Consider the following 27,883-nt stretch of genomic DNA (forward strand, 5'->3'; position numbering starts at 1 on the left):
GTTATTTCCCGTGGGAGAGAAGGTGGGATAAGCGTTCCTTCTCTCTTCCTAGGAATGAGGGGTCTTTGGAAACGTATGAATCCTCACTGGTGGCCTTTGCTTTTGGGCAGTATACATGAGTCTTCCCCTGCTCCCAGTGGTAGGAGAGGACCCCAGGGAAGATCATGTGGGTGACGCGATGGCGTGCCAAGGGAGGCAGTTGGGTGTGACCTTCCTGACCTCGGCACTTCAGAGGAGGGGGCAGCATAGAGAAGTTCCCTGGTGCACCCGGCATACCTGACCAGGGGCTCGGCAGAAGCAGAAGGTCCATCCTTCTTCTTTCTGCAAAGTCACCTGTTACCGAGGGGGATGGAGGTTGATGGATGATGGATGCTGTGAGCATTCTTCTTCCTCAAAGCAGGATGCCAGGTCCATGTAGGTAACAGAGTTAACAATGAGTAAATAATAAAAGGCTTGAACCTCCAGACTTCCAGGGGTAGAATAGCGTTCCCTATGCTTATATTCTGAGTATTGAGTGGCTTAGCCCTATTGCTTTCTGAGGCATTTTGGTTGCATTACCCATGTGTCTCCTGTAGGTCTGACTTTTGCATGGACTGGAATTTGCCCCCCTCCACGTCGTGCCCTGTTCTCCTCTCCAGTGGGTTCCAGGGGCCTCCGAGCACCACCCACTTTCCCCGCCTGTCTCCTGGGACCTCTGCCTGTTCTCACACCTTGCATTCCTCCGTCCTGAGAAGCCCTGTCTCTTCTTCAGTGCCTGCAGCTCAGATGTGTCTTTATTTTCAGTTTGGTGTTGGCTTTGTGATGCATTTGAACAGGGACCAACGTCTTATTTTTAGCATTTTTATTTTTCAAATCTTAGGTCAAGGGGCACTTAAAAATAACTTACTATCTACTTTTCCTCTTTGTGAAACAGTCCTTATTTAACTGCCGAAAAATGCGAAACCACTGATAATTTCTTTTTTTTTTTTTAAAGCGAAAATAAATCATGCCTCACGTGATCACTGTTAACTTTCTGGCGTATGGCCTTCCAATCTCTGTGTGTGTTTGTGGGTCTGCTGTATAAATCAGATGGGCTGTATTTTGTGACCTGACTTTCTCACCCAGTAATTACTGTGAACAGGGAGCCAGGCTTCCTCTTGCTGTTAGACGTGATGCTCTTCAATCCAAACAGAGTGCTATCTTTTTGTCCCTCCCCTGGCTACTGCAGGCTATGGCCCAGCACGTTTGTCCCTTGGCCAAGCCAAGATGGAGAATTCTTTCCATTTCTCCCCGCTCATCTGTGAGAGCTTCTTTTTGTGGCAGACACCCTCTGAACCTTCCTTACCATTGTGTCTGAATGCTCAGGGAGCTTCTTCCCCTTCCAGAAAGGTCGTTGGTGGCTCTTGCTAAGAAGCCTGCTGTCCTGTGGCCCCCTTCCCCCAGTGACAGGGAGGAGCAGTGTGTCTGGTCCCTGGCAGGGAGAGGGGCCCTGATGAGGAAGGGGAGTGGAATGGTACCCAGGAGAAACTCCTGGAAAAAGTGATGTAGCTCCAGAGCTAGGACCCCTGTGTCCAGGGGAGGTCTGGGGAGCAGTCACTGTGCAGACTCCAGGGAAGCGGGGAAGGGGTGGGAAAAGACAGACCCCCCTGCCTTAGGAAGGCCATTCAGCTGGCAGTGGGCGTGTCCTGCTCTCCATGGCTCTGAGGAGGGAGAGCACACCTGAGCTGTGTGGATGGCCATGGCAGAGGAGAATGTAAAGGTCATGGAACTTTTATTTTATTTTTTATATTTATTTTTATTTATTTATGTGACTGTACCCGGTCTTAGTTGCAACAAGCAGGATCTTTGATCTTTGTTGCAGCATGTGGGATCTAATTTTTTGACCAGGGATTGAACCCAGGCCCCCTGCATTGGGAGCATGAGAATCTTGCTAGACCACCAGGGAAGTCCCACAGACCCTTTATTTTACAGACAGGAAACTCAGGTCCAGAATGGAGCAGATCCTATAGCAATGATCGCAAAGCTGACACTGGGACCAGGACTCCTGGCTCCCAGGACAGAGTTACTGCTGCAGCCCAGCCTGAGAGCAGATCTGAGAGCTGACCTGGCGGGTGGAGAGGCATTGGGTCAGGTGGACAAGGACCAGTGTGGCGCCCTCTTGAAGGACTTCAGGAGAAGGGTTGGGGCACTGCCTCTTTCCTATGAGAAAGGCAAGGGTTTGAGGATCTGAGGGCCTAGTGGAGGTGATGCTGGCAATCTGTTCCCCTGCAAGAAGCCAGTCAACCAGGAAGTTTGCCTGATTTAAGCTGAGACAAGATGAAGAAGCCCAGCCACTAAGAAGTGGTCCTGCACTCAGGGAGTCTAATCAGGCATTCTGCAGTGTGGTGGAGACTTCACCTGGTATGGAAGCACAGTAGAAAAAGAGGGGTAATGATGGGCTGTAAATGGAAGAATACTGGAAGGAGCTGGTTTTCTAAGGATGAGTAGTGTTTGTGTATATGCAGTGGCAGGTCACTCTTTGGGGACATGAACTGAGATTCTCTGGGGGGCTGGAAAAGACATATGTGTACCTTTTAGACTAATTCAGAAAGTTACCAGCCCAGGGCAGTCTTCCTTTCTTTTGCCCATTAGCTATACCAGATTTACAAAGATCTCTGCTGGTGAAACTCAGCAGGGCCCCCCCTCCAACTCATTCCCAGAGAATCCTTCGCTTTTAGAATCTCTGTCATTTATTTTTCTCCAGTGCGGGGGAGGGAGTCTCTCTCTTTTGCATCTGACTAAAGCTGGTGCTACGGAGAAGGCAATGGCACCCCACTCCAGTACTCTTGCCTGGAAAATCCCATGGATGGAGGAGCCTGGTGGGCTGCAGTCCATGCTAAGGTTTGGACACGACTGAGCGACTTCCCTTTCACTTTTCACTTTCATGCATTGGAGAAGGAAATGGCAACCCACTCCAGTGTTCTTGCCTGGAGAATCCCAGGGACAGGGGAGCCTGGTCGGCTGCCGTCTATGGGGTCGCACAGAGTCGGACAAGACTGAAGTGACTTAGCAGCAAAGCTGGTGCTGAAGAAACGTGATTTCCCAGAGCAGGGTGATCACAGACCAGAGATGCTCTGATTGGTGAGAGCATGTCAGTGACCATGGCTGTCCCTGGAGGATGGGAAGGGGTAGTGATGGTGGCCCTGGGAGAGGGTCCCCCACCCCTCCCCACCCCCTGCTCTGCCACGTGATGCACACTTGACCCACTCACTCCTTCCGGTCAGCCCCATCAGTGGGCCCGATCATTGCCAGCGGGTCACCATGAGAGTCACATGCTCCCCAAATGAATACTGAATACGGAGTGTGATTTCTGTTTCTCTGGCAGGAGAGAAGGAAAGGACCCCTGGCCTGGGAAAGACTTCATCCTGGGCTGGCTCAGAAGGAAGCCAGATCCCTTCCTCTTTATGATTCATCCTCTAATCTGGGTTCTATTTCACTGGAACTTCGTGGTCATTCAGATTTAACTAATATTTAGTTTTTTGAAGTGGCTGCTATTTGCCAAGTCCTGGACTGGGGCTTTCACATGCTTAGGTCCTTTAGTCACTTAAAGAGCAGAGGTCTTCAGGGTTACCTTTGCACGATGGATGAGGAAACGTTTTGCCGAATAAATGAGCAGTGAGTGCAAGGTTGCCAAGGGGGACCTTAAACAACTTAAGAGAACAAACTGCTTCTGAGCAGCCTGCCAGGACTTCAGAAGTGCTTCCTGGCGTGGGAGGACAGCAGACCCAGAGACGGGCGACGCGGTGGGAGGGACCCGGGCCAGGGAGGCAACAGAACTCAATTCTGGTTCTGTGCCATGTCCCTGCCGTGGCACGGGGCCATCCAGTTCCCTGCTTCTCCAGCTGGACCACGAAGACACACCAGCCCTTTCAAAGCCTCAGCAGAGGCCCTGGACAAAGTGTGCCGTGCACTTCCTGTTGTGCAGAAAAGGGAGAAAACATGAGTAAACGCGCATACACACTTGTCCTTGCTTCTGTGCTCAGAAGCCACCCTGGAAGCTTAGTCGAGAAATGAATAATAGCGCTTGTGGTTCGAGGAGCAGAGAGGCAGGTGGGGGGCACACAAAGGAGGAAGCCACCTCCCAGGGGTGCACTGGGATTCTGATATGTTGTTGTTGTTCAGTCGCTCAGTTGTGTCCAACTCTTTGTGACCCTTGGACTGTAGCCCGCCAGGCTCATCCATCCATGGGGATTCTCCAGACAAGAATACTGGAGTGCGTTGCCATTTCCTCCTCCAGGGATCTTCCCGACCCAGGGATTGAACCTGCACTTCCTGTGTCTCCTGCATTGGTAGTTGGGTTCTTTACCACTGAGCCACCAGGGAAGCCCTTCGATACATTACCTACTTAAAAATTAAATTCATAACAACTTTCCTGAAATCCAAATATGATACTATGTAGAACTTCAAAACTGTAGGGAAGTAATCTTGGCATGGCCTTTTCTAAGACACCATTGTTGCCTCTTTCTGATCATAATCTCTCTACCTGCCCTCCCCACACTGTCTTTAACTCATTCATTTCTCAACTCTTGCCCGAGGTGGACATTCTTCCTTAGTGTCAGGTCTCTTGACAGAGATTTTCCATGTTCTGGGTCTCTGGTGCTTTCTCTGCTTCCTTATTCCTGCAAACATGTGTGCAAGTGTGGGCTGCAAATGTGTGCAAGTGCACACACACACACACACACACACACACACACACACACACGTGGAATACTACACAGCCATAAAAAAGAACAAAATAATGCCATTTGCAGCAACACTGATGCAGCTTAGATTATCATACTAACTGAAGTGAGTCAGAAAGAGAAAGACAAATACTGTATGATATCACTTTCATGTGGAATCTAAAATATGGCACAAATGAGCCTACCTATGAAACAGAGTAGACTCACAGACATAGGGGACAGATTTGTGATTGCAAAGGTGGACGGAGTTGGGGAGGGGTGGCTGGGAGTTTGTGGTTAACAGATGTAAACTGCTACACAGATGAATGAATAAATGGTCCTCCTGAATAGCACAGGGGACATATATGCAATCCTTGGAATAAATCAGAATGGAAATAATATTTTTAAAGAATGTATATATATGCATACCCGAGTCCTTTTGCTGTACAACAGAGATTGGCACAATATTATAAATCAACCACACTTCAATAAACAATTTAAAAAGCAGACTCCCTTACTCCAGGTAGCTGACATCAGGGGTTCTCCACACCAAGCACAAACCTGACCTGAAAGAAAGCATTCAGCTTAAGGAAATATGGATTCAGAAGGTTTAATTCTTCAACCCAAGGCCTCTGCTTTTCATTTGCTTTTTCTTTTACTAGCAATGTGTTTTATTTTTAATTAATTAATTAAGTTGGAGGATAATCGCTGTAAACGGTTGTGTTGGCTTCTACCATACATCTGGAGTGATCAGAGGGCAGAACACAGAATGGGCCAGGCCTCGGTTATCATCCACAGTCCCTGCCCACTCGGGGCATGAACAGCCCCCTCCACACAGGGCACCGACAGCATCTCCTGCCTTGTCAGGGAACACAGGTAAAGGGCTCGGCTTTGGCTTTGGCGGTAGCATCTTTAAGGTGACGTATTTGTACACATCCTTGGACTGGAGGATGGTGAGCCTGGTCACAGGTTAAGCTCTTGTTCTGCTCATGGCCTTTGGTTCTTGGCCGCTTTGGCAAGGCCACAGAGAACTAGACACAGGAGGAATCTGGGCATGGCTCGAAGAGTTCATGAACTTAGAGGGCGAGGTAGAACTTAGGGTGAGAGAGTGGAGAGAAACTGTAAGGGCCATCCCTCCCAGCCCCCAGCTGGAAGAGACAGCCAGTGTGATGTGTGTAGAAGCAACTTGTCACATTGCAGGCACCAGAGACTCGGGAGTTTCTGAGGTTGGAAAGGGTGACGGGTAATGTTTTCCAGGCTCGCTGGTATGTTCTGGTTGGGCCGTCCAACGTGTGGCTGCAAGAGCTTGAGAAAAAGTTAAAACACGAGATGTCCAGGCACAACCCAACTGGTGATTCTCTTTGAGCACAGAGGTTTCCAGGACGTGGGCTTTGGCACAACATGACCAGAGTAAAGGAGATGGCTGTCTGTGTCTCCCTGCTTTCGAGTATTCTTGGTGTCACTTACACTCTGTCATTTTTCCCTTCAACGGGTTATTTGGGAAAAATTGTATACATCCCGGGGTTGAATTTCCAAACAAATGCAAGCTGCAGCCTCCTCAGAGCTGCTGATGGGCACGTCCCAAGGGTGGCCTTTGAAAAATGTGTTCTCTTGTGCTCAGCTCCATCTATGCCTCTGCCTCCACACACATACACACACGTGCACATACACATGCACAAAGGCATGCATGCATGCATACACACACATATGCACAATACACACACACATGCACACATACACCCATATACACATGCATGCACACACACAAACATATGTACATATATACACACATACATGCATATGCTCACATACACACAATACATACACACACCCATATATACACACATAAGCACACACACGCATACACACATACACACATATACACATACATACAAACACATATATACATGCATGCATGCATGCATACACACACATACCTACGTACATACATGCACACACACACTTCCTATGCAGAAGTGATCCACAGACCTCTTCTTTCTAGAGCGAATCTTTTTGAGGTTGAAGACTATTGTGATGATGTTGTCTCTGTAAGGTCAGCTAATAAATTAAAATAGATCACAAGCAGATTTGAGGACGTCTCTGAGAGGCAGGCCTGTGTGGGACACGCCTTTGGAATCTCCAGGGACACCTGCCTGGGACTGGCAGATGCTCATGGATGACAATGGCTTTGAGAAATCCCCACATTCCTTGAATTTCTCCAATGAAGTGTGGAAAGTGATCCTTTGTGCAGGAAAGAAAGGTGGAAAAAATTGTTTTCTCTCATCTCTTGACTTTTTTGCAGTGATCCACCTTCCCTGGAAGTGAACCTAGGCCTTCCAAGATCCGCTTTCTGAGAGCAAGTGTGGTTCTGAGAGGGCAGATGTCAGCCATGCAGGCCAGTCATCTCCCCAGAGATGGCAAACTCAATGAGGGTGTGGGAAAAGAAAATGTTAGTTGATCAGTCATGTCTGACTCTCTGCGACCCCACGGACTGTAACCCACCAGGCTCCTCTGTCCGTGGGATTCTCCGGGCAGGAATACTGAAGTGGGCTGCCATTTCCTTCTCCAGGGGATCTTCCCAACCAGAGACTGAACCAGCCTTTCCTGCATTGGCAGGCAGATTCTTTACTGCTGAACCACCAGAGAAGCCCCTGAACTTGTCATAGCATGAGCTTTATACTTGTTATTACTTCCTAACATCTGTGAGTGGCCAGAGGGCATGGTATTTCTTGCTGTCCAACAGATGAGAAGACATAGTCTTAGGTCAAGGGACTTGTCTTAGGTCCTTTGGCCACAATGGACTCTGAGGCTCTTACTGGAATCCAGACCTCCCAAACGCCACGTGTGATCTTGTGGCTCCATGCTCCCCTGCCTCTACTGATTTTCCCATTTGGATATCTTCTTAGGAAGGAACAGGAGACTTGTAAAATTTTATGTGACTTCACAGTTTAAATAGAACCTGTTTATGGGGCTGTGAGTGAGTGTGAGTGAGTGAAGTCGCTCAGTCGTGTCCGACTCTTTGTGACCCCGAGGACTGTAGCCTACCAGGCTCCTCTGTCCATGAGATTCTCCAGGCAAGAATACTGGAGTGGGTTGCCATTTCCTTCTCCAGGGGATCTTCCCAACCCAGGGATCGAACCCGGGTCTCCTGCATTGGAGTCAGACGGCTTAACCTCTGAGCCACCAGGGAAGCACGGACACAATGGCTTACTGTTTTTGAAAGATCAGCAAGTCCAGTTCAGTTCATGAGACGCTTCGTGCATTACTCTGTACTTCCTCCAGGAAGTAGAAGATGAGTTAGATACAACTACTGCCCTCAGGGAGCTCCCCTTTTCCTCGTGTACAACAAGACACATAGATAATCAAAAGTATAAAGCAATGAGGACATGCCCACAGCACAAACCAAGCGCTGAGAGCGTGTGAAGGAACTCTGTCTGACTCCTAGTTGCTGCCTTCAATAAAACATAATCAGTGTTTCCAAAAATCGCAATCCTGGCACCATGGCAATTGCTGCTTGCCTTTACACAATTCTGAAAGTTGACTACTAGATTTAAGGATATCTGTATAATCTCTTCAGGAATGAGGAGTTCTGATTACATCTGTTTAATAGACCACACTTAGGTGAAGAAAGGCTCCACCGGAGGAGGTGCCACTTGTTGTTCAGTTGCTCAGTCATGTCCAACTCTTTGAGACCTCATGGACTGTAGCATGCCAGGCTCCTCTGTTCATGGGGTTCTCCAGGCAAGAATACTGGAGTGGGTAGCCATTCATTTCTCCAGGGGATCTTCCTGGACCAGAGATTGATCCCATGTTCCATGCACCGGCAGATGGACTCTTAACCACTAGACCACCAGGGCAGTCCCAAGGTTAATTCACCACCACCAAAGAGTCTTCATGTGAAAATGTATCAGTGGCCAGCTTTGTTGGGGAATTGGAAACTCTGTGGGGGGGATGGGGTAACAAGAAGATAGATGTACAAATGAAAATCATCTTACTTTCCAAAATAAGATTTGATAGTGAGGAACTTAAGTTTTTTTTTCCTTTTGGCTCATGAATGTTCACACAGTAAAGCTGGAGCTGGGACCTCACTTCCAGGGTGCATCCTTAACACAAGCCAGTGATGACCGCGAGCCTGTGACTATAGGGCATCCCTGGGGTAACTGCCTGATGTTTTCCTCCCCAGACTCAAGCAGGAGGAAGAAAAGGGCACAGCAGGGAGGGGGAAGGATGAGTTCTGAGAGGTGCGGCAGGGCAGAGGTTCTGCTGTGGGCCTTGGGCCCTGGGTCCCTCCCTTCCTTACCGGGTGGCGTGGGGGGTGGTTACACGCAGCAGCTGCCTGAGCTAGGTTCATGAGGGCCAGACCTGCCCTCCCAGGCTGGTGCCTGCATGCACTGAGCATGCTCAGTAGCACTCCCTGGGCTCAGCCTCATCCCAGGCCCCAAGAGGGTGATGGCGACCCCGGAGGAAGCCAGCAGAGACCACCTGCACGTCCAACCACAGAGCAACCGCCCCCCTCCAAGTCCTCCCCTTTTTGGATTTTCCTTCCTCTCTTTGGCCCCGCATCCCTTTCTCTGCTGCAGCCTGGTGAACCCAGGTGAAGCTGAGCGTGGGCATGCCCAGGATGGGCGCTATCACTGTCCTGTGTCTCTGGCCAGAATGTCCTTAGCCTGGAAGGACAGAGCCAACTCCCAGCCAGAGAGCCCTGGACCTAAAGAAAAGGCCTGTGGCTGGAGCTGATCTCCCTCCACCTACCGCATGTGTGGGTGGTGTGGCACATTTCATGGATTATTTCACTTAATGATTTTAGAATACATTAGTGAATCATGTGTTATCATGGGCTTTCGTGGTGACTCAGAATGGCCACTCACTCCAGTATTCTTGCCTGGAGAATCCCATGGACAGAGGAGCCTGGAGAGTTACAGTCCATAGGGGTTGCGAAGAGTTGGACACCACTGAGCAACTGTCACTTTCACTTCATATGTTATCATGACCCTGGCTGTGTCTCTACGAAGAGCCAGGGCCGACTTTGAAGTTGACTCTTTTGAAGGATAGTAGAGGCCACCTCCCTTGATCTGGGGACCCCAGGCTTGAGGAAGAACCAGGAAGTGCTTCTGCCTGTCTGACCCAGTTTTCCTTGCTGGGCTCCCTTTCCATTGGTCCTGGCCCTGCTTGTTAATGAAGAGGAAGAACCACAAACCCTTCTTCTCTATTAGTTAACAAAATCTGAAACCAAACCAAAAAACAAACATTGCCTGCTGGCTGCGTGCAGCATCGCCAAACACCCCGAGGAGAGTTAATGACAGTGTCTTCTTGCCAGTTTACTGTTGTTACAAGTCCCTGCAAATATGTTTCTCATGCAGTCCCAGTAAAAAATAAACAGTTTCAGATGTGTATCATCTAACCGCCTACCCATGGTATAACAGTGACCATGGGCTACCCAGAACTGATTGATGGTGTTACAGAACCATGGACAAAGCGTCCTTACTCTTCTGACCAAAACACATGGATGATGTTGAGATTCATTATTCATTCATTTGCAAGTGAAATCTTGCAAAGGGCTTACTGATTTCTAAATGGAACTTACCAATACATTTCCCAAGTCTATTTTTGCACATCTCTGCTTTTGAGTGGAGGGCAGTGAGCATCTCTTAACAGATACCCTTTAAAGGATGGTACCCTTATTCATGGGCTGCCCTGGTGGCTCAGGTGGTAAAGAATCTACCTGCAATGCAGGAAACCCCGGTTCAGTCCCTGGATCAGGAAGATCCCTTGGAGAAGGGAATGGATACCTACTCTAGTACTCTTGCCTGGAGAATTCCATGGACAGAGGAGCCTGGCAGGCTGCAATTTGGGCTTCCCAGATTGTAAAGCTAGTGGTAAAGAACCTGTGTGCCGGTATTCTCCAGTATTCTTGCCTGGAGAATGCCATGCGGAGGAGCCTGGCAGGCTGCAATGCATGGGGTTGCATTGAGTTGAACACGACTGAGGCAAACAGTTGCAAAGAATCAGACATGATTAAGCAACTAACACTTTCACTTTCACCACTTTTCACCCTTATCCATCCACAATTCATCCAACCAGCCATCCAGCCATCTTTTACCCGGTGCTTACTAAGTTACAAGCACTTTTTAGGATTCTTTATGTGGGGACTTTTAAAGTCCAATAAATTCACAATATGAGATGTAGCTGTGTAAATTAAGTAAGATACTGAGATGCTGTCTAGGTTTGGTTTGATAATTGAAGTGCTATGGCTGCTGGTCCCAAGTGTGGCCAGTGAGCAGGCGGTCCTCCCACCCTTAGTTCTTGCCTCCTGACTCCTTGAGCTGCTGGGACCCACAATGGACCTGAAGGTTCTCCTTGGTCTCAGGTGTGATCGGTGTGGCTCTGGCCCTACAGCCAGCTTGCAGATGGTGGGGGTTGGGGGTGGGGATGGGTGGGAACCAGCAATGCCGCTGACAATACGAATTCCATGTCAACACCGCACATGAGGGAATTGTCTTCAAGATTGTTTCCACTCTGTGAGCGCCTTTCAGAGAATCTGTTCACAGAGGGACAAACCACAGGAATACGGGCCCTGGAGCAAATGCAGCAAGGCAGGGAGCCAGTCTCCATGAACAGGACTTCCCTAATTGGGCTTAGCTGCAGCGTCGCCAATAAAGCATTTTGAAAAACAGATTCTGTCACCCCCAAGATTCTGACTTAGTAGATCTGGGATTGGGCCAAGGTATGTTGAGAGACTTATTTTGAGAAGTCACCTAAATGATGCTGATGATTAGCCAACTGAGAGTTGGTGACATTGCCCAGGGCATCCCATTCTAAAACCTCCTCTTGCACTGTGGCAGCCTGTCTTCTCTGCAGTCTGAGCCTCTGCTGGGAGCTGGGCCATCAGCTCTCTTCTTCCTGTCCTCCAGGACTCAGGTCCTGCTTCTTCCCCAAGCCCCCTGCCTAATCTTTAAATAGAAATTACCAACACATCTCCTGATGTCATTTTTTGCACATCTCTGCTTTTGAGTGGAGGACAGTGAGCCTCTCTTGATAGGTACTCTGTAAGGATGGTACCCCCTTTCATCCAGCCATCCTCTCATCCATCCATCCCCTCATCCAGCACAGTGAGGTATAGCTGCTTCCTTAGAGCATCATCATGGTCCAGAGGGAATGGATGTAGACAGGGGTGCACGGCAAGGATATTTTTCCATGTCTATTTGTTGTTGTTGTTCAGTCACTGAGTCAGTCCCCACTCTTTGCGACCCCATGGACTGCAGCATACGAGGCTTCTCTGTCCTTCACTATCTCCTGGGGTTGGCTCAGATTCATGTCCATTGGGTCACTGATACTATCTAACCATCTCATCCTCTGTCGCCCCCTTCTCCTTTTGCCTTCAGTCTTTGCCAACATGAGGGTCTTTGTCAATGAGTCAACTCTTTGCATAAGGTGACCAAAGTATTGGAGCTTCAGCTTCAGGATCAGTCCTTCCAATGAATATTCAGGATTTATTTCCTTTAGGATTGACTGGTTTGATCTCCTTGCAGTCTGAGGGACTCTCAAGAGTCTTCTCTAGCATCACAATTCGAAAATATCTGGGGGAAAAAATAGGGGTTACAAAACCTTATTGTGCCTGAAGTGAGCAGGAATAAGGGGGGATTTCACGAATAACTTTAAGATTATAAACAAATATTCTACAGATATGTTTTCCACTCTGTGGGCTAGGATATAAGGAAAAGGCCCCAAACTGAAGCTGGAGGCTTGTTGGTTAAATTGAGAAGTAATGTGTGACCTGAACGGACAAGACACACTAGAAGGAGCTCAGTGACTGCAGGGTCTCCATCACAAGGTCTTCACAGTGAGTCCAGGGTGGTGAGCGCCTCCTTGCCTAGAGGCAGGGGGTAAGTGGGAACACAGCTGGGTGTCACTGAGGCTGACTCTTCTCCCTGGGTTGTTTTCCTTGCAGAAAAACTGTCCTTATCAGCACATGCTTGTGGGATATGCACTCAACTCTTTTTTTGATTGGAGTCCAGTTGAATTACAGTGTTGTGTTAATTGCTGCTGTACAAGAGAGTGACTCAGTTATACATATATGCGTATTCTTTTTCTTATTCTTTCCATTATAGTTTAACGGTACACTGCATACATTTCTCTGTGCTATACAGTAGGAGGACCTTGTTGTTTATCCATCCTATATATTCCCAGTTTGCATCTGCTAATACCAAACTCCCAGTCCATCCCACTCCCATCTTCCTCCTCCTTGGCAACGACCACTCTATTTTCTGTGTCCCTTATTCTGCTTATGTTTCATAGATAGGTTCGTTTGTGTCATAGTTTAGATTACACATATCAGCAATGTCTATGATATTTGTCTTTCTCTGCCTGACTTACTTAGTATGATAATCTCTCATTGCATTCTTGTTGTTGCAAATGGAATTATTTGATTTTTTAATGGCTGAGTAATATTCCATCATGTATATGTACCACATCTTTTTTAATCCACTCATCTGTGGATGGACGTTTAGGTTGTTTCCATGTCTTGGCTATTGTGAATAGGACGTGCCCTTAACTATTCTTAAACTGTTGAAAAGTTACCAAGAAGTCTCTTTATTTTCCCCTTAGGTTTTGGCATCATAGCCTGAGGCAGGGACAAAGAATTGTACTGTGGGCTCCTCCTGTGTGAAGTTAGATTCAACCCACCAGAGGCTAAATGCTCAATCCCAATCTTCTGTGCACTGGGCATTTCAAAGCTGAGCTAGGCTACTGTTTCCAAACCGATCCTTACCCACTGAGCCCCAGCTGCAAGTGCACTCCCAGAGCCAGGCCGATCTCAGTGCTGGAGTCCAGCGAGGAGCCAGACACAGAAGGTACCTGCCCTCACAAAGCCTCTATTTTCCTAAAGGAGGCAGAGAGGAGATAAATAAACACATGAGATAACTTCAGATAGTCATAGTTTTGATAGAGCATAATAAGGGTCAGAGGATGGGCTGGGGCCTTAGGAAAGGCCTCATTGGAAGGATGATGCTAGAACTGAGAACGGAAGGGTGAGCAGAGGACCCAAGTGGGTAAAGAGATAGAAGAGGAGAGATCTCATTCATGTCTTGAGCTGGTGATGTTCATTGAACAAGAAGGAAGCCAGTGTGGCTGGAATGGAGTACAAAGGGATTGCATGCTTAGCAATGAAGCTCAAGAGGGGCCAGAGTCAAGATCATCAATCCTCAGAGGCCCCACTCGACATTGGATTTAGATATATTCTGACCGCCGAGTCTGCGGTCGTTATGTGATGTTGTAAATAAGGTTATAGATTAAGGATTCATGTGTATAGTAATCATGGGGGGCCCTGGTGGCTTCAGCCCAGCTTCCTCCTTTTACAGGCAAGGAGGTCTGGACAGGGACGATGACATGGCTGCCCCGGGCTCTCATGTGTTGTTAGGGGCAACCCACCTGAGCCCCCTTTTCCATCACCACAATCTAGAAGGGGTGCCCCTTTAGAGAGCGGGTAGGGAGGGGCTGTCTTTGGTCCGACTCCAGGCAGGACACTGGATAAGATAGTTGGAATTGGGGTCAGGGAGGGAGAGATGCTCAGCCCAGTCCTGGAACCCAGGGAGGCCAAGGCCGCCCGCTGGGAAATAGAGGTAGTGAAACAGCCGCCATCTGGGGGCAGAGGCTCAGAGTTAGCAGGCTGGCCCTCAGGAGGGGAGGAAGGGAGCCAGAGTCTGTATTTCTGAGCCTGCTGAAATCACCAAGCAGCAGGAGGAACTGAGAATGCTTTCCATCTGAGCCACAAATCACACTATGTTCTGCCCTGGACTTCGCCCATGCCTGTTGCCTTGGGTGCTGTGCCACGCCATTGCCTCCAGCCCTTTGTCAGGATTGCCCTCCTAGATTGACACCCTTCCCAAAAGTCTGTCTCTATCTCTAGAGGGCTCTGGGGTCAGTTACCGGCAAGCCCACAGGGCTGAGGGCTAGGACCTGGAGGCTCAGTCCAGGAGGCTGTGTGTGCTTGGGCTGTGGGGACCAATACCATGCCCAGGTCCAATGTCATGGTGATAGGAGCTGCAGGGTGCCCAATGTCAGTGATGGGAGGGGTGTGCAGTCAAATGCTGGCCTTACTTTTGTGATCAAGCCATGAAGACTTCCTGGAGGAGGAGCTATCTTAGGAGAGAAAACCAGGGAGAGAGAGATGATGGTGAAGTTGGTGGGATCTCTGCTTCTGGAGTAGATGCTGTTTGTGAGGGGTCTTGAAGACTCACCAGCAGAGGGAGCATTGAACATCTGTGTCAGGGCAAAGTGGGACCAGGTCACGTAGAACGGCTGTGTGACTTCAGAACTGGAAGACTGGACCCCAGATCTCTACTGTAGGAAGCAGTGTCCACATTGAACTTGGGATTTCCTCATCATTTGATAAGGAAATGCCACCTAATGTGTCCTGATAAGGGCCAGGGTCCCTGGAGGTTGAAGCAATAGTGATGATAGCGATGTTAGGTTACAAGTGTTGGGGTCCAGCTCTGTGTGAGGCAGAGTTCCATATGCATGGTCCCATATGCCTCCTCATTTCATCTTCACGACAGCAATCTTGTATGAAGGACACTCATCTTAATCTCTTATTTAGAGATGAGGAAATTGAGGTGCAGAGAAGTTGGCTCTATGCCTGAGGTCATATGGTCATCTCTCTTTCCATCCTGGAAAACACTTATCATTCTTTGGTCACAAGTGAAATGTCTCTTCATCTTTGATGTCTTCCTTCTCCCCCAAGGCAGGAAATTGCTCCCTCCTCTGTGTCCCCATGATGTGTGTCCTATCATCTCATAATATGTGTTGTCTTTCTCAGTTTCTTTTAGTGGTTGGAGCATCTCCTAAGACCCCATGGACTGCAGCATGCCAGGCTCCCCTGTCCTTCACTGTCTCCCAGAGTTTGCTCAAACTCATGTCTTTTGAGTGGGTGATGCTGTCCAACCGTCTCACCCTAAGAGCAAAGAATGTGCCTTCTCCATATCTGCAGTGCCCAGTGCCAGAACAATGCTGGATACACATTTGATGTTCAGTGAAAGCTTCCTGCATAGAAATAGGATTAGTAACAACTCACAGTTATACAGAACTTAGAATTTTCCCAATACTGTCACATGCATGGTGTACTCATTGAGGCTCAGTAGGGCAGGTCTACCAGTTGTCCAATTGAAGATGAGGCTATGAGGTCAGAGAGATGTTAGACAATATTCTTAAGGTTGCTCAGCTAATAAAGAGGTAGAGACAGGGATGAAGCCCAGGTATTGCATTTCCAAATGCCTCACTATTCCCTCTCCTTGACACTGTCCCCTTGACACAAATATTATCAACAACAAAGGCTCAGTATGTGAACATTCTGATGGAAACCGAAGCCAGTCTATTCACAGGCCTCCGGTGGTTAGCTGGAGTGGGTGAGGCGGGTGATGATGATGGTGCTTGACTTCCCGCCCTTTTGTTGTTATTGTTCGGTTACTCAGTTGTGTCTGGCTTTGCGACCCCATAGACTGCAGACACCAGGCTCCCCTGTCTTTCACCGTCTCCCAGAGTTTGCTCAAACTCATGTCCATTGAGTGGGTGATGCCATCCAACCATCTCATCCTCTGTTGTCCCCTTCTCCTCCTGCCTTCAATGTTTCCCAGAATCAGTGTCTTTTCCAATGAGTTGGTGCCGGGGTCTAGCCCCGGTGGATCCAGGGTAATTCGAAGCAGGGGTGGAGTTGGCGTCCTAGGAAAAAGCTATTTAATTAGAAGTATAAAGAGAGATTAGAAAGAAATAGTGTAGTAGGAAAATTAGTGGAGAAAGAGAGGTTGAATAACTTGGTTTACGTGGGATACCAATAAAGCTTCGAGACAAGAAGCTTGCACTACCTACGTAGGACACCGGTGCCCACTTGAATAGCGGAGGGTGCCCCTCTTTGGGCTCTCTCTCATGTGGATCTTAAAAGCCAGGGCAAAATTAGCAGGCTTGGTGAGCACCCACGCTCCAGATGGGAATTCAGCCAGAAAAACGGAGAACGAGAAAGAACGACACGGGGGAATCAGTCTTTCCAGAAACTGATCCGTTTTCTTTATTTTCAGGTTTGCTTATATACCTTTTGTTACACATAGAGACAAATGGAAACTTTAAAGTCACACGGGGGTCAGCAGTCCTGACCTTTATCAAAATCAGGTGCTTCATATAAATGTGTACAAAAAGGTCTTAGGGGTTTTACATCATCTTCTGGCTGTGAGGTCTGCTGACATTTTATGATCCTTTCTTTTCTGATAATGGTCAGTCAACCAGAAACTTATTTTCCAGGGGTGATTTTTCTTAAACCAGGCACCACCCTCTGAAGGTACCAGATAAAGTTGCATCCCTATAGGGTGAGGGTGTAGTGGGTTACAATTAAGAAAGGAATTTACTTAGCCTAAGGTTTAACATCATTAATCTTAAAGGTTAATACTTATTTCTCCTATATGCTAGTTATATATTCATTAACATGTATAAGGGCAGGGGATTTAGCAGCAAACATTGGCCCAATAAATGGAAAACCCTTCACCAACATGATTTTTATCTTTAGAAAAACCCAGTGCTAACTAAGACTTTCAAACTACTCCAAACTCTCTGTGCTGTTTATGGTTGAGAGGTTGTAAACAATCATGTACATAGTAGCAAGAGGGTGGATAATCCTGTCACACAAGCTAGTCTGCCAGCAGAGAGGTTTGACCTGAGACACCCTTGTCATGCCCAGGAATTTTATTAACTGGAGCTGTAGGTTAACTCCTTCTCTGACAGAGGTAGGGGACAGCCCCCCATAAAGTCAGAGGTGTAGGTGAGAGCATAAAGCAGTAAAGTAGGCAGACTCTGGTTTTGAGGGTAGATGCTCAGGAACAGGGGGTTTCCTGAGGCTTGATCCCGCCTTTGCGTATGCCAAAGCCTCCTTCCTCATGACCTTTGCCACGGTGGAGTTCCTCACGCTGGCTCCTGGCAAGTTGGCTCTTTGCATCAGGAGGCCAAAGTACTGGAGCTTCAGCTTCAGCATCAGTCCTTCCAGTGAATATTCAGGCTTGATTTCCTGCCCCTTTAGAATTCTTCAAAGAAAGAGGACCACAGCTAGCTTCTTTTGAAGCCAAAATCCAGTTCTGTTCCAGGCATGATGCTTCCTGAGCAGTAGGCAAATATCATCTTTATTCTCCTTTACTGAATTCAGAGCAGTCTGTATTGGTTTAACATTGGCATAACTGAGCGTGTCTTTTCTCAATTCATACTTGAAGTAAATTTAAAACATTATAAACATCTGAATTAGAAACTTCAAGGAATCTACAGATAATGTCCCCTCAAGGAGGCAGACTGTAATTGTCTACCCCTCAAATGTGGGCTGCACGTAGTGACTTCCTTCCAAAGAGTAAAGTATGAAAGGAAGGGAAAGAGTTACTGGACAGCCGGGAAACCTGACAAGCATCATGAGTGACCGGTCATATTATAGCCTGTCCCTTTGCTGTGATGAAATGAACATGATGTCAGATTGGTGCAAAAGTAATTGCAGTTTCAGACTGTGAATTTTCAGTCATTATAACTAGGCTCAAGCACATCTTTATTAATCAGAGTAGGAACCATTTCAATCAATACATTTTTGTCAATGAGAAATAAGTTTGTCTATTCCTGTAGTGTAAAAATCCATGCTTCGGGATTAGATGAACTCTTGGAAAGCATTTTCTGCCTCCTGCTGGTTGTAGAAGCGTTTTCCCTGCACAAAGTTGTCGAGATGCTTGAAGAAGTGGTAGTCAGTTGGCGAGAGGTCAGGTGAATACGGCAGATGAGGCAACACTCTGAAGCCCAATTCGTTCAACTTTTGAAGCAAGCATTTGTTGTGTGATGTGCATTCGAGTGTTGTCGTGGAGAACTGGGCCCTTTCTGTTGACCAATGCCAGCTACAGGCATTCTAGTTTTCATGAGTCTCATCAATTTGCGGAGCATACTTCTCAGACGTGATGGTTTCTCTGGGACTCAGAACACTGTAGTGGGTCAGACGGGCAGCAGACCGCCACACAGCGACCATGACTTTGCAAGTCTGGCTTTACCTCTGTGGTCTTCCTCCTCCACGCCCACAGCTTCAGCCTAATCCTGAGAAAAACTTGAGAGAAGCCTGTACCAAGCAACACTGTACAAAATCGTTGACTGCTTACTACTCAAAACTGACAAGGTCATCAGCAACAAGAAAAGTCAGACATTGTCATAGTTTAGAGGAGCCTAAGAAGACATGGTGGCTAAAAATAACATGGACTCTTGGATGGGACTCTGGAGCAGAAAAGGAATATTAGGTGAAGACTAAGAAAATCCGCATAAAATGTGAGCTTTAGTTAATAATAAGGTACAGGGACTTGCCTGGTAGTCCAGAGGTCAAGGTTTTGAGCTTCCACAGCAGGGGTCATGGGTTTGGTCCCTGGTCTGGAAACTATGATCCTGCATGCCGCTCAACGTGGCCAAAAAAATTAAAAAATAATAACATAATAAGGTACAATATTGGTTCATTGCTTGTGAAAAATGTACCCATACTAACATAATAAGGAAACTGGGTGCAGAATTGTGTGTGTATATATATATAAACGTACATATATATACATACACACACATTGTGCCATCTTTGAAGCTTTTCATAAATCTAAAGCTATTCTAAATTTTTTAAAAAGTTTATTTAAAGAAAAGAAAGTAGAGGAAGGAATTCTCATATGTTCCTGGTGAAAATGCAAAAATAGCATAGCCATTTTGTAAAACAGTCTGGCAGTTGCTTATAAACCAAAGATACACGCAACCCATGACTCAGCAATTCCACTACTTGATATTTACCTAAAGCCTATGCTGACACCAAAGCCAGTGTGCAGATACTTCCAACAGCTTTACTCATAATTACCAACAACTGGAAACAATCCAGACATATCTCAGTGATGGTTCAGTTAGACGTGGCAGGTCCATACAGTGAAGTATTACTCAGCAATAAGAAAACGGAGTTCTGAGAATATAGCGGAAGTGAATCCCAAATGCAGTGCATTAAGTGAGACAAGTCAGACTGGAAAGGAGCCATGCTATGGGAATTTACTTTTATGACGTTTTGGAAAAGGCAACACTGAAGGGACAGAGAATAGGTCTTGCCAGGAGCTGGAGACTGAGGGAGGTGATGGACCACAGTGGATGGGGCAGTACTGAGGGGATGATGGTTCTGCTTTTGATTGTGGTCATGGTTACACGTGATACATATGTATTTAGCAATTCACAAAACTTCATGCTAATAAGGTGAATTTTATTATATGTTAATCATGCATTAATTTAAATAAATACAAACTCAGGGATGACTGACCACTTTTCAAGGTTGCCGTCCCAGGATTTGCTTGAATAGGAGTCTCATATACTGCGTTTGCAGTGACTGCATTTGCTGCTGCTCAGCCTGCCAAAAGGACACTGCTGTGGTTTGATGTGGATGTCACCATGCTACTTCCTGTTTGGAGACTTGGAAGCGAAAGCCGTAGTTTAGGGACAAGGACCCAAGCATAGACAATGGCTAGGCTCCTGGCTTAACAGTGGTGAGTTAGCTGAGCCCTTCCTGTCCACCCGCTTCTGATACAGTCATGACATGACCTTGACCATACTTTTGGTGTGAGGCCTCGTGTGGCTTTTTGTTGGGGCTTCCCTGGTGGCTTGAATGGTAAAGAATCCACCTACAATGCAGCAGACTTGAGTTCAATCCCTGGGTGGGGAAGATCCCCTGGAAAAGGGAATGGTGGCCCACTCCCAATATTCTTGCCTGGAAAATCCGTGGACAGGGGAGCCTGGCAGGCTACAGTCCATGGGGTTGCAAAGAGTCGGACATAACTGAGGGAGTAACACTTAGAGCTGACGGAGTGCTTTCCCAGGCGTTCAGCTGTGTGATCTGTGCATGACCTCTGCCACTTCAGTGGGATGTGTTGTCATCTCCGTGTTAAAAAGAGGGAGACTCTGAGAGCTCTCGCTTACCTGTGTGTGCAGGTGCACTGGCTTGGCCCCTCCATGGGGTGGCTAATTAATATAAATACATGGTATAATAATTTGGCACAATAGATGTTACCGTTTATGCATTTTACAGATAAGGAATATAAGGAATATAATTACTTAACAAATGAGGAAACAGAAATTCTGGGAATTTCCCAAGGCCACTTGACTCATATCAGAGCCAAGAGTTGAGCTCAGAAGTTCAAGTTCCAAGTTCTTCTACGATCCCATGAGCTGGTTGTGTGACTTTTACATGGAGTGTAGTTAACTGGATGGTGCTTTGCCATGAATTGTCATATCTTTTCTGTGCCAGTGAGTGGAGATTCTAATTAGCATCCACCGAGGTGGTGCTAGTGGTGAAGAATCCACCTGTCTACTCAGGAGATGCAAGAGACGGGGGTTCAGTCCCTGGGTTGGGAAGATCCCCTGGAAGAGAGCATGAAAACCCACTCCAGTGTTGGTGCCTGGAGAATCCCATGGACAGAGGAGCCTGGCAGGCTATAGTGCATGGGATCACAAAGAGTCGGACATGACTTTAGTGACTTAGCATGCATAGAGGCTGGTCTGAACGCACCTCATCCCTGGCCTTAAGAAGGTGGATAACACTTGGCAGGAACCTTGGCCAAAACCCTCTCTGCCCCCTGGCCCTGCCCTTGGGTTTGCTAGTCATCCTCTACGATTATACTTATTTCAGAGCCTTTTTCATCTGGGGCTGTGTTTCCTACTTCTCTGCTTGCACTTCCTTTTCTCCCATTTCTTCCAAAACTGTCCATCTTGTCCCTGAGGACCATTCTGAGCCTGGTCTCATCCTCACTGACTGCTTCCTTGCCCCTTCCCCTGATTTCATGGACCATGCACAGCTCTTTCTACCTCTCCTTGCCCTGCTCCCCACTCAGGGAGCCCCACTGGGGAGGAACTGGAGACACAGAACCTGTAACTGGAGCTTCCCTTTCCCTGCTCATCGCTGGCATTTCTGAGCACACCTGGCTTGCTGATTCTCAAGGCAGAACCTCTCATCCCCAGGCCAGAAGGCAGGAAAGAGTCAGAGAATCACCCAGACCATAATCATAATGAGAGAGGCCTTCAGATGAGCCCCACATAACCCTAGACTTCTTTTCATAATCCCTACAGAGTTATCATCTACCCACCCCTCTTCAGTTTTCTAATCAGAATCTCAAAGTAAGATACCATTGTGCTCAATCGTGTCCTACTCTTTGTGACCCCATGGACTTTAGCCCACTAGGCTCCTCTGTCTGTGAGATTCTCCAGGCAAGAATACTGGTGTGCATTGCCATTTTTTTCTCCAGGGGATCTTCCTGAACCAGGGACTGAGCCTGAGTCTCTTGCTTCCCCTGCACTGACAGGCCGATTCTTTACCATTAGAGCCACCTAGGAAGCCAAGATACCACCAGTGTGAGTGAAATTAAGAATGAATACTGGGGACTTCCCTGGTGGTCCAGTGGTTAAGCATTCACCTTGCAATGCAAGGGATGCGAGTTCTATCCCTGGTCAGGGAACTAAGATCCCACCTGCAAAACAGCTAAACATGTGTGTCCACAATTACTGAGACTGTGTGCCACAACTAGAGAGCCATGTGCTGCCACGAAAAATCCTACATAACATAGCAAAGATCCTGTGGGCTGCAATGAAGACCCGATGCAGCCAAATAAATAAATAAATATTAAAAAGAACTCAAATAAAAAAGAATGAATACTGAAGGCAGAGAGAAAGAAATGCTAGTCCCATTTGATGTCTGGCCTCATTTAGAGGACTTGCTTCAGTCCTAATAGAAATAGGTTTTTATAGTCCCACCTGTACAGGATGGTCATGACCTGCAGTTCTCACTGTGTGATGGAAAGTCTGCTGGGCTCAGAGTCTGGAGACCTGATTCTATCGGAGCCAATGAGAAACCGAGTATCCCTTGTTGACGTCGTTGGTACAGGAGAGCATTGGTCACTGAATCACTCCAGCCTTAAAGCTCTTTTTTTTTTTTTAAATTGGGATATAATTGCTTTACACTGTTGTGTTATTTTCTGCTGTAGACTGAAGTGAATCAGCTATAACATACCCTAGAGAAGGGCATGGCTACTCACTCCAATGTTTCTTGCCTGGAGAATTCCATGGACAGAGCAGCCTGGTGGGCTATAGTCCGTGGGGTCTCGAAGAGTTGGGCACAACTGAATGACTAACATTTCACTTTATACGTTTATCCCCTCCCTCTTGGACCTCCCTCCCACCCCTCTAGGTCATTACAGACCGCCGAGCTGTTAATGCTTATTTCCGGCCCGTTGTAGTCACCTCAGCCCTGTGCTCAGCTCCAGACATGCCTTGAGAAAGATATACCATTCCTTTCCTCAAATCCCACCCAGGCTCACTTCCAGGATAACCCACATTCCTGAACTGGCACGGGATTCCTGAAGCTCTTTTTGTGTATGGATATCACTTCCATCCCATTAAACAGGGAGCCCCCTGAGGACAGTGACTGTGTCCACAGTCCTCCGTCTCCCCACTGTGCATGGCCGCAAAGTCTGCACACAATGGGCTCACAGAGGCTTTTAGAAAGATTTTCAGGCCAAGAAGGCCCTTCGCTTACAGTGGTGATGGTGGTTTAGTCACTCAGTCATGTCTGACTCTTTGCGACCCTGTGGACTGTAGCCCGCCAGGCTCCTCTGTGGGATTCTCCAGGCAAGAATACTGGAGTGGGTTGTCATTTCCTCCTCTAGGGGATCTTCCTGACACAGGGATCGAATCCTAGTCTCCTGCACTGCAGGCAGATTCTTTACCGCTGAGCCGCTGGGGAAGCCTACAGTACAAGCTTTCAAAGCCTAGATGGCACTGTTGCTAGGGTCAGATCAGGTGTGTTTTGAAATCTGACGAGGAGGGAGAGAGAAGCAGAAGGGGGCCTGGAACGCTGGCTTGCTGAGTTAGACAGGCTACAGAAATGCAGGGGCCCTACCTCGCCAGCATGGAGGGCTTTGCCGTTTCCACTGCATCCTCCCCAGCATGGCTTTAGCTGGCCTTCGAGGCAACCTTGTAGTCGGTGGGGCACTATATCCATTCTAATTGTAAAGAATGGCAGCTCAAAGAAATCCAGTTGTTCAGTCGCTCAGTCGTGTCCGACTCTTCACGACTCCACGGACTGCAGCACGCCAGGCTTCCCTGTCCATCATCATCTCCCAGAGTTTGCTCAAACTCATGTCCGTCAAGTCGATGATGCCATCCAACCATCTCATCCTCTGTGGCTCCCTTTTCCTCCTGCCTTCAGTCTTTCCTAGCATCAGGGTCTTTTCCAGTGAGTCAGCTTTTCCCATCAGGTGGCCAAAGTATTGGAGCTTCAGCTTCAGCATCAGTCCTTCCAATGAATATTCAGGGTTGACTTCCTTTAGGATTGACTTATCTGATCTCCTTGCAGTCCAAGGGGCCCTTGAAGAGCCTTCTCCAACACCACAGTTCAAAAGCATCAAATCCAGTGCCCAGGCTAAAATTCTGTGGCAGTTAATTGGCAGAGGTTTTTACCCCTCGTACCTGGTGGGCTTCACCCTACCAGGTGAGGGATCTAAAGGGGCAGGGAAGGCAGATGTGGTCAAGGATATGGAGGTCCCAAGAGAGCAGGGGGTGAACTGGATGGAGTCTGGTTCTCAGCCAGACTGATAGCAAGGCATCAGCTAAGCCTGCACCTTGAGTTGTCTGCCTTTGTGACCAGGGGAGAACAGTTGTTTTGGAGGGAACAAATAACACGTACAGGTTCTTTGAAGAACAAAAATTGTGGGTGATTTGCACACTCGGGATCTAAGGTCAGTGGTGACGTCTGATATAAATGATGATCTCTTCTAGGATGCTGCCCTGTGGTCATTTGTCTCCCACTTGACCACGTTCGTGTGTGTCTCATTAAAATAAAGCAAATAAAACCATCCTGTGCATGAGCCAGGATGGAGGTCATGGCTGTGCCCATTTAGCAGATGAAGAAATAGAAACGTTGAGGCACAGCAAAGATCGCACAGCAGATAGAGCGGTTGAACTGAAACTTTAGCCCAGTGTGAGGCTGAAATCAAATATTGTCCTCTTTTCACCACAGATTTTCCAAAATCTAGAAATCAGAATTAGGAGAGCTGTTGTTGATGTGGAGGGTAAGGCATCAGAGATCAAAAACGTCTCTACGTAGAGTGATGAATGAGATACACATTTACGGAAAACTGGGGGACATTTTGTATCTGTTACTTACAGCATCTGACGGTCACTGTTCTCTTGTTTCTCCCCAGGACGATGAAGATAAGCTGACCTGGAAAGATCGTTTCCCAGGTTACCTGATGAACTTCGCCTCCATCTTGTTCATGGTGATTTCCTGGTGGGGAATACCTGGTTCTGCCATGTGCATGGGGATCCTGCTGTGTGAATGCTGGGGGTGTTAGTCTGTGACGCTGCGGGGATGATGAGGGGCTAGTGAAGATGAAGCCATGGTCCTCTCAGAGGGACAGGCGACAGGGGTTCGATTGCTGGTCGAAGAAGATCCCACATGCTGGGACACCTGTGCACCACAACTGTTGAGCCTGTGGTGCACAGAGCCCAGGAAGTGTGACCCTGAGCCTACGTGCTGCAACCACCGAAGCCCTTGTGTCTAGAGTCCCTGCCCCGCAACAAGAGAAGCCGCTGCAATGAGAAGGCCACACAGTGCAACGAAGAGTAGCCCCTGCTCGCCCCGACTAGAGAAAAGCCTGCACAGCAACGAAGACCCAGCACAGGCAAAAATAAATAGATCAATAAAATTATTAAAAAGTATTCCAAGTTGGATAATAAATTATATAGCCCCCTACCAATTTGTTTTAAAAAAATCCTTATTTTATGCTAACTTTTCCCCATTGTTTTTTCATTAAAAAAAAAAAAAATCCAGTCTCCAGAGGGGCTTGGCATTACTCTAGAACAAGGTGTGGAGTTTGAAATAAAGGGGTCAGGATGATGTTTGTAAAAGAGTGGCTTGTACTGTTACAGAATTAGCCCAGGGCACCTTTGGCAATGAACTTGAGTGTTCAGTATCATTTCCTCCTCCACGCGTAGTGACTAAACCTTGGCAGAAGATGCCAAGACCATGACCATGAGGAGGCTTTTAGCGATGCCAGTCTGTCATCTGTTGGGGGTATTTTTCATGGAGTGACGAGAGCCAAGAAAAGTCCAGGGCAGTGTTCATCTTCCTCACCCATGGAAGAGGCCCGGCTGGACAAAGATGAAGTTTCTCTTTCTTCTCCAACCCAGAGTATTAGCTAATGTTCCTTTCCTTTTTGAATGTATCCTCTTTTTTGTCCTTTTTCTATGGGAGGATTATCAGAGGCAGTTCCCTCCCTTTAGAGAAGGGTGCATAAGCTTTCCTTCCACGCCAAAGATAACCATTGACTCATGTTTGTATATCAGAGACCAGTCATCAGAAACCCTCATCCATCACTTGGATTATCACAGTGGCCTCCTAACTCAGCTCCCTGCTGTTACTCTGGCCCCAGCCTGCTGATCTTTTCCAAATCTAGGTCATATAACATTACTCCTCTGCTCAAAACTCTTTAAAGGTGTCACTTCTTGAGGCCAAAATCTTTGGTCTGTGTTCACGGATGCTGAACAGAAATATGGAGACCATTCAGTTCAGTCACTCAGTTTTGTCCAACTCCTTGCGACCGCGTGGACTGCAGCATGCCAGGCTTCCCTGTTCTTCACCATCTCTCGGGGCTTGCTGAAACTCATGTCCATTGAGTTGGTGATGCCACCCAACCCTCTCATCCTCTGTCATCCCCTTCTCCTCCTGCCTTCAATCTTTCCCAGCATCAGGGTCTTTTCTTTTGAGTCAGTTCTTCACATCAGGTGGCTGAAGTATTGGAACTTCAGCTTCAGCATCTGTCCTTCCAAGAAGGAAGAAAGTGGCTTTATTTCCTTGTCAGGCAAAGAGGGAGCACAAGAGTCTTGCTCCTCGAGAACTGTGCCCCCTTCTCTGGGGAGTAGGGAGAGGTCTTATAGCCAGGACTATGGTCAGGGATGTGTGGTAAGGATCAAGGTTGTGACCGTTTTGCATTCTTCTTTCTTCTACAGAGTTTCAAAGCAGCCACAACACTGGGTCTGGTTGGATCCACAGGTGGTGATGCTGGCAGTTTGGGGCGTGTGCAGGGCCTCAGTGTGCCTGCTCAGTCCCTCAGTCATGTCTACTCTGTGCAACCCCGTGGACTGTAGCCCGCCAGGCTCCTCTGTCCAAGGGATTTCCCAGGCGAGAATACTGGAGTGGGTAGCCAGTCCCTTTTCCAAGGGAGCATCCTTATCATGTGGGTGCCTTGGTCTTCTCAACTTCCATTCAGAATGCAAGTCCTGGAGGGTCGGGGCCAGATTAGCTGTCCCTTCTGTGTTTCTCATCGTGTGAGATTAGGACTCTGGGCTCTATAGCCTGGCTTCCACTGCAGTTTGCTGTATCCAGATGTAAGATTATGGAATTCAAACACTAAGAGCCACAGGAATGTACTGTGCAACATGGGGAACACAGCCAATATTTTGTAATAAATGTAAATGGAAAGGAACGTTTAAACATTGTATGAAAGAGGCTCCCCTGGTGGTCCAGTGGTTAGCACTCAGAGCGGCCGCTGCAGGGAGTACAAGTTTGATCCCTGTTCAGGGAACTGGCCAAAAAAAAAAAAAAAAAATGTATTAAAAAAGGCCCACCAAGAGACCCAGAGGCCATGATAGGTGACCACGTGCAGGAGGGGGAAACTGCCAGAGCTGAGGGTCAGCAAAACTTTACCAAACAGATTCCATGCAGGAGGCACCTCTCTGTAGTTGCAAAAGGCACACAGAGAAGTACATGATCAATCTCCACTTTTGGTCCAGTTGGGGGACCTGATTACAAACATGAAATACACCTCACAGGGTGCAATAGGTGGTCAGAAAACACTCACTGAATTTAATAAACAAAATCAGTAACACAGCCAAAGTGATGAGAGGAGTGCCAGATTTGGTGCCAAAAGTCCTGGGTTGATCTTGGAACCATAGAGCAGAGTTCAGGTCCTGGATGGAACTAAATTGCATCTACCAAAGGTGTAGCATCTGTGGTTAATATAAGGAATCAGGCTAAAGTAGGTGTGGCTGAAATAATGAAATCAGGAGGGCACACATGGATTAGCTGGTTTTTTAATACTGATATTTTATGAATATGTAATACCATTCATCCAATTAATTCAGTTATTATAAGCATT

At 47.5% G+C, this 27,883-nt stretch overlaps 1 protein-coding gene across 1 annotated transcript in view; it reads left to right on the top strand.

Annotated features, from left to right (window-relative positions):
• ANO2 (anoctamin 2) overlaps window positions 1-27,883 on the top strand; it is a 335,990-nt gene that overhangs the window by 233,142 nt on the left and 74,965 nt on the right. The window contains exon 15 of the mRNA XM_052640077.1: window positions 24,929-25,003. Coding sequence (XP_052496037.1) covers window positions 24,929-25,003 — 75 coding nt within the window. The remainder of the gene's footprint in view (window positions 1-24,928; window positions 25,004-27,883) is intronic.

Source organism: Budorcas taxicolor, chromosome 5 (assembly GCF_023091745.1).
Source record: "Budorcas taxicolor isolate Tak-1 chromosome 5, Takin1.1, whole genome shotgun sequence".
NCBI lineage: Eukaryota > Metazoa > Chordata > Mammalia > Artiodactyla > Bovidae > Budorcas > Budorcas taxicolor.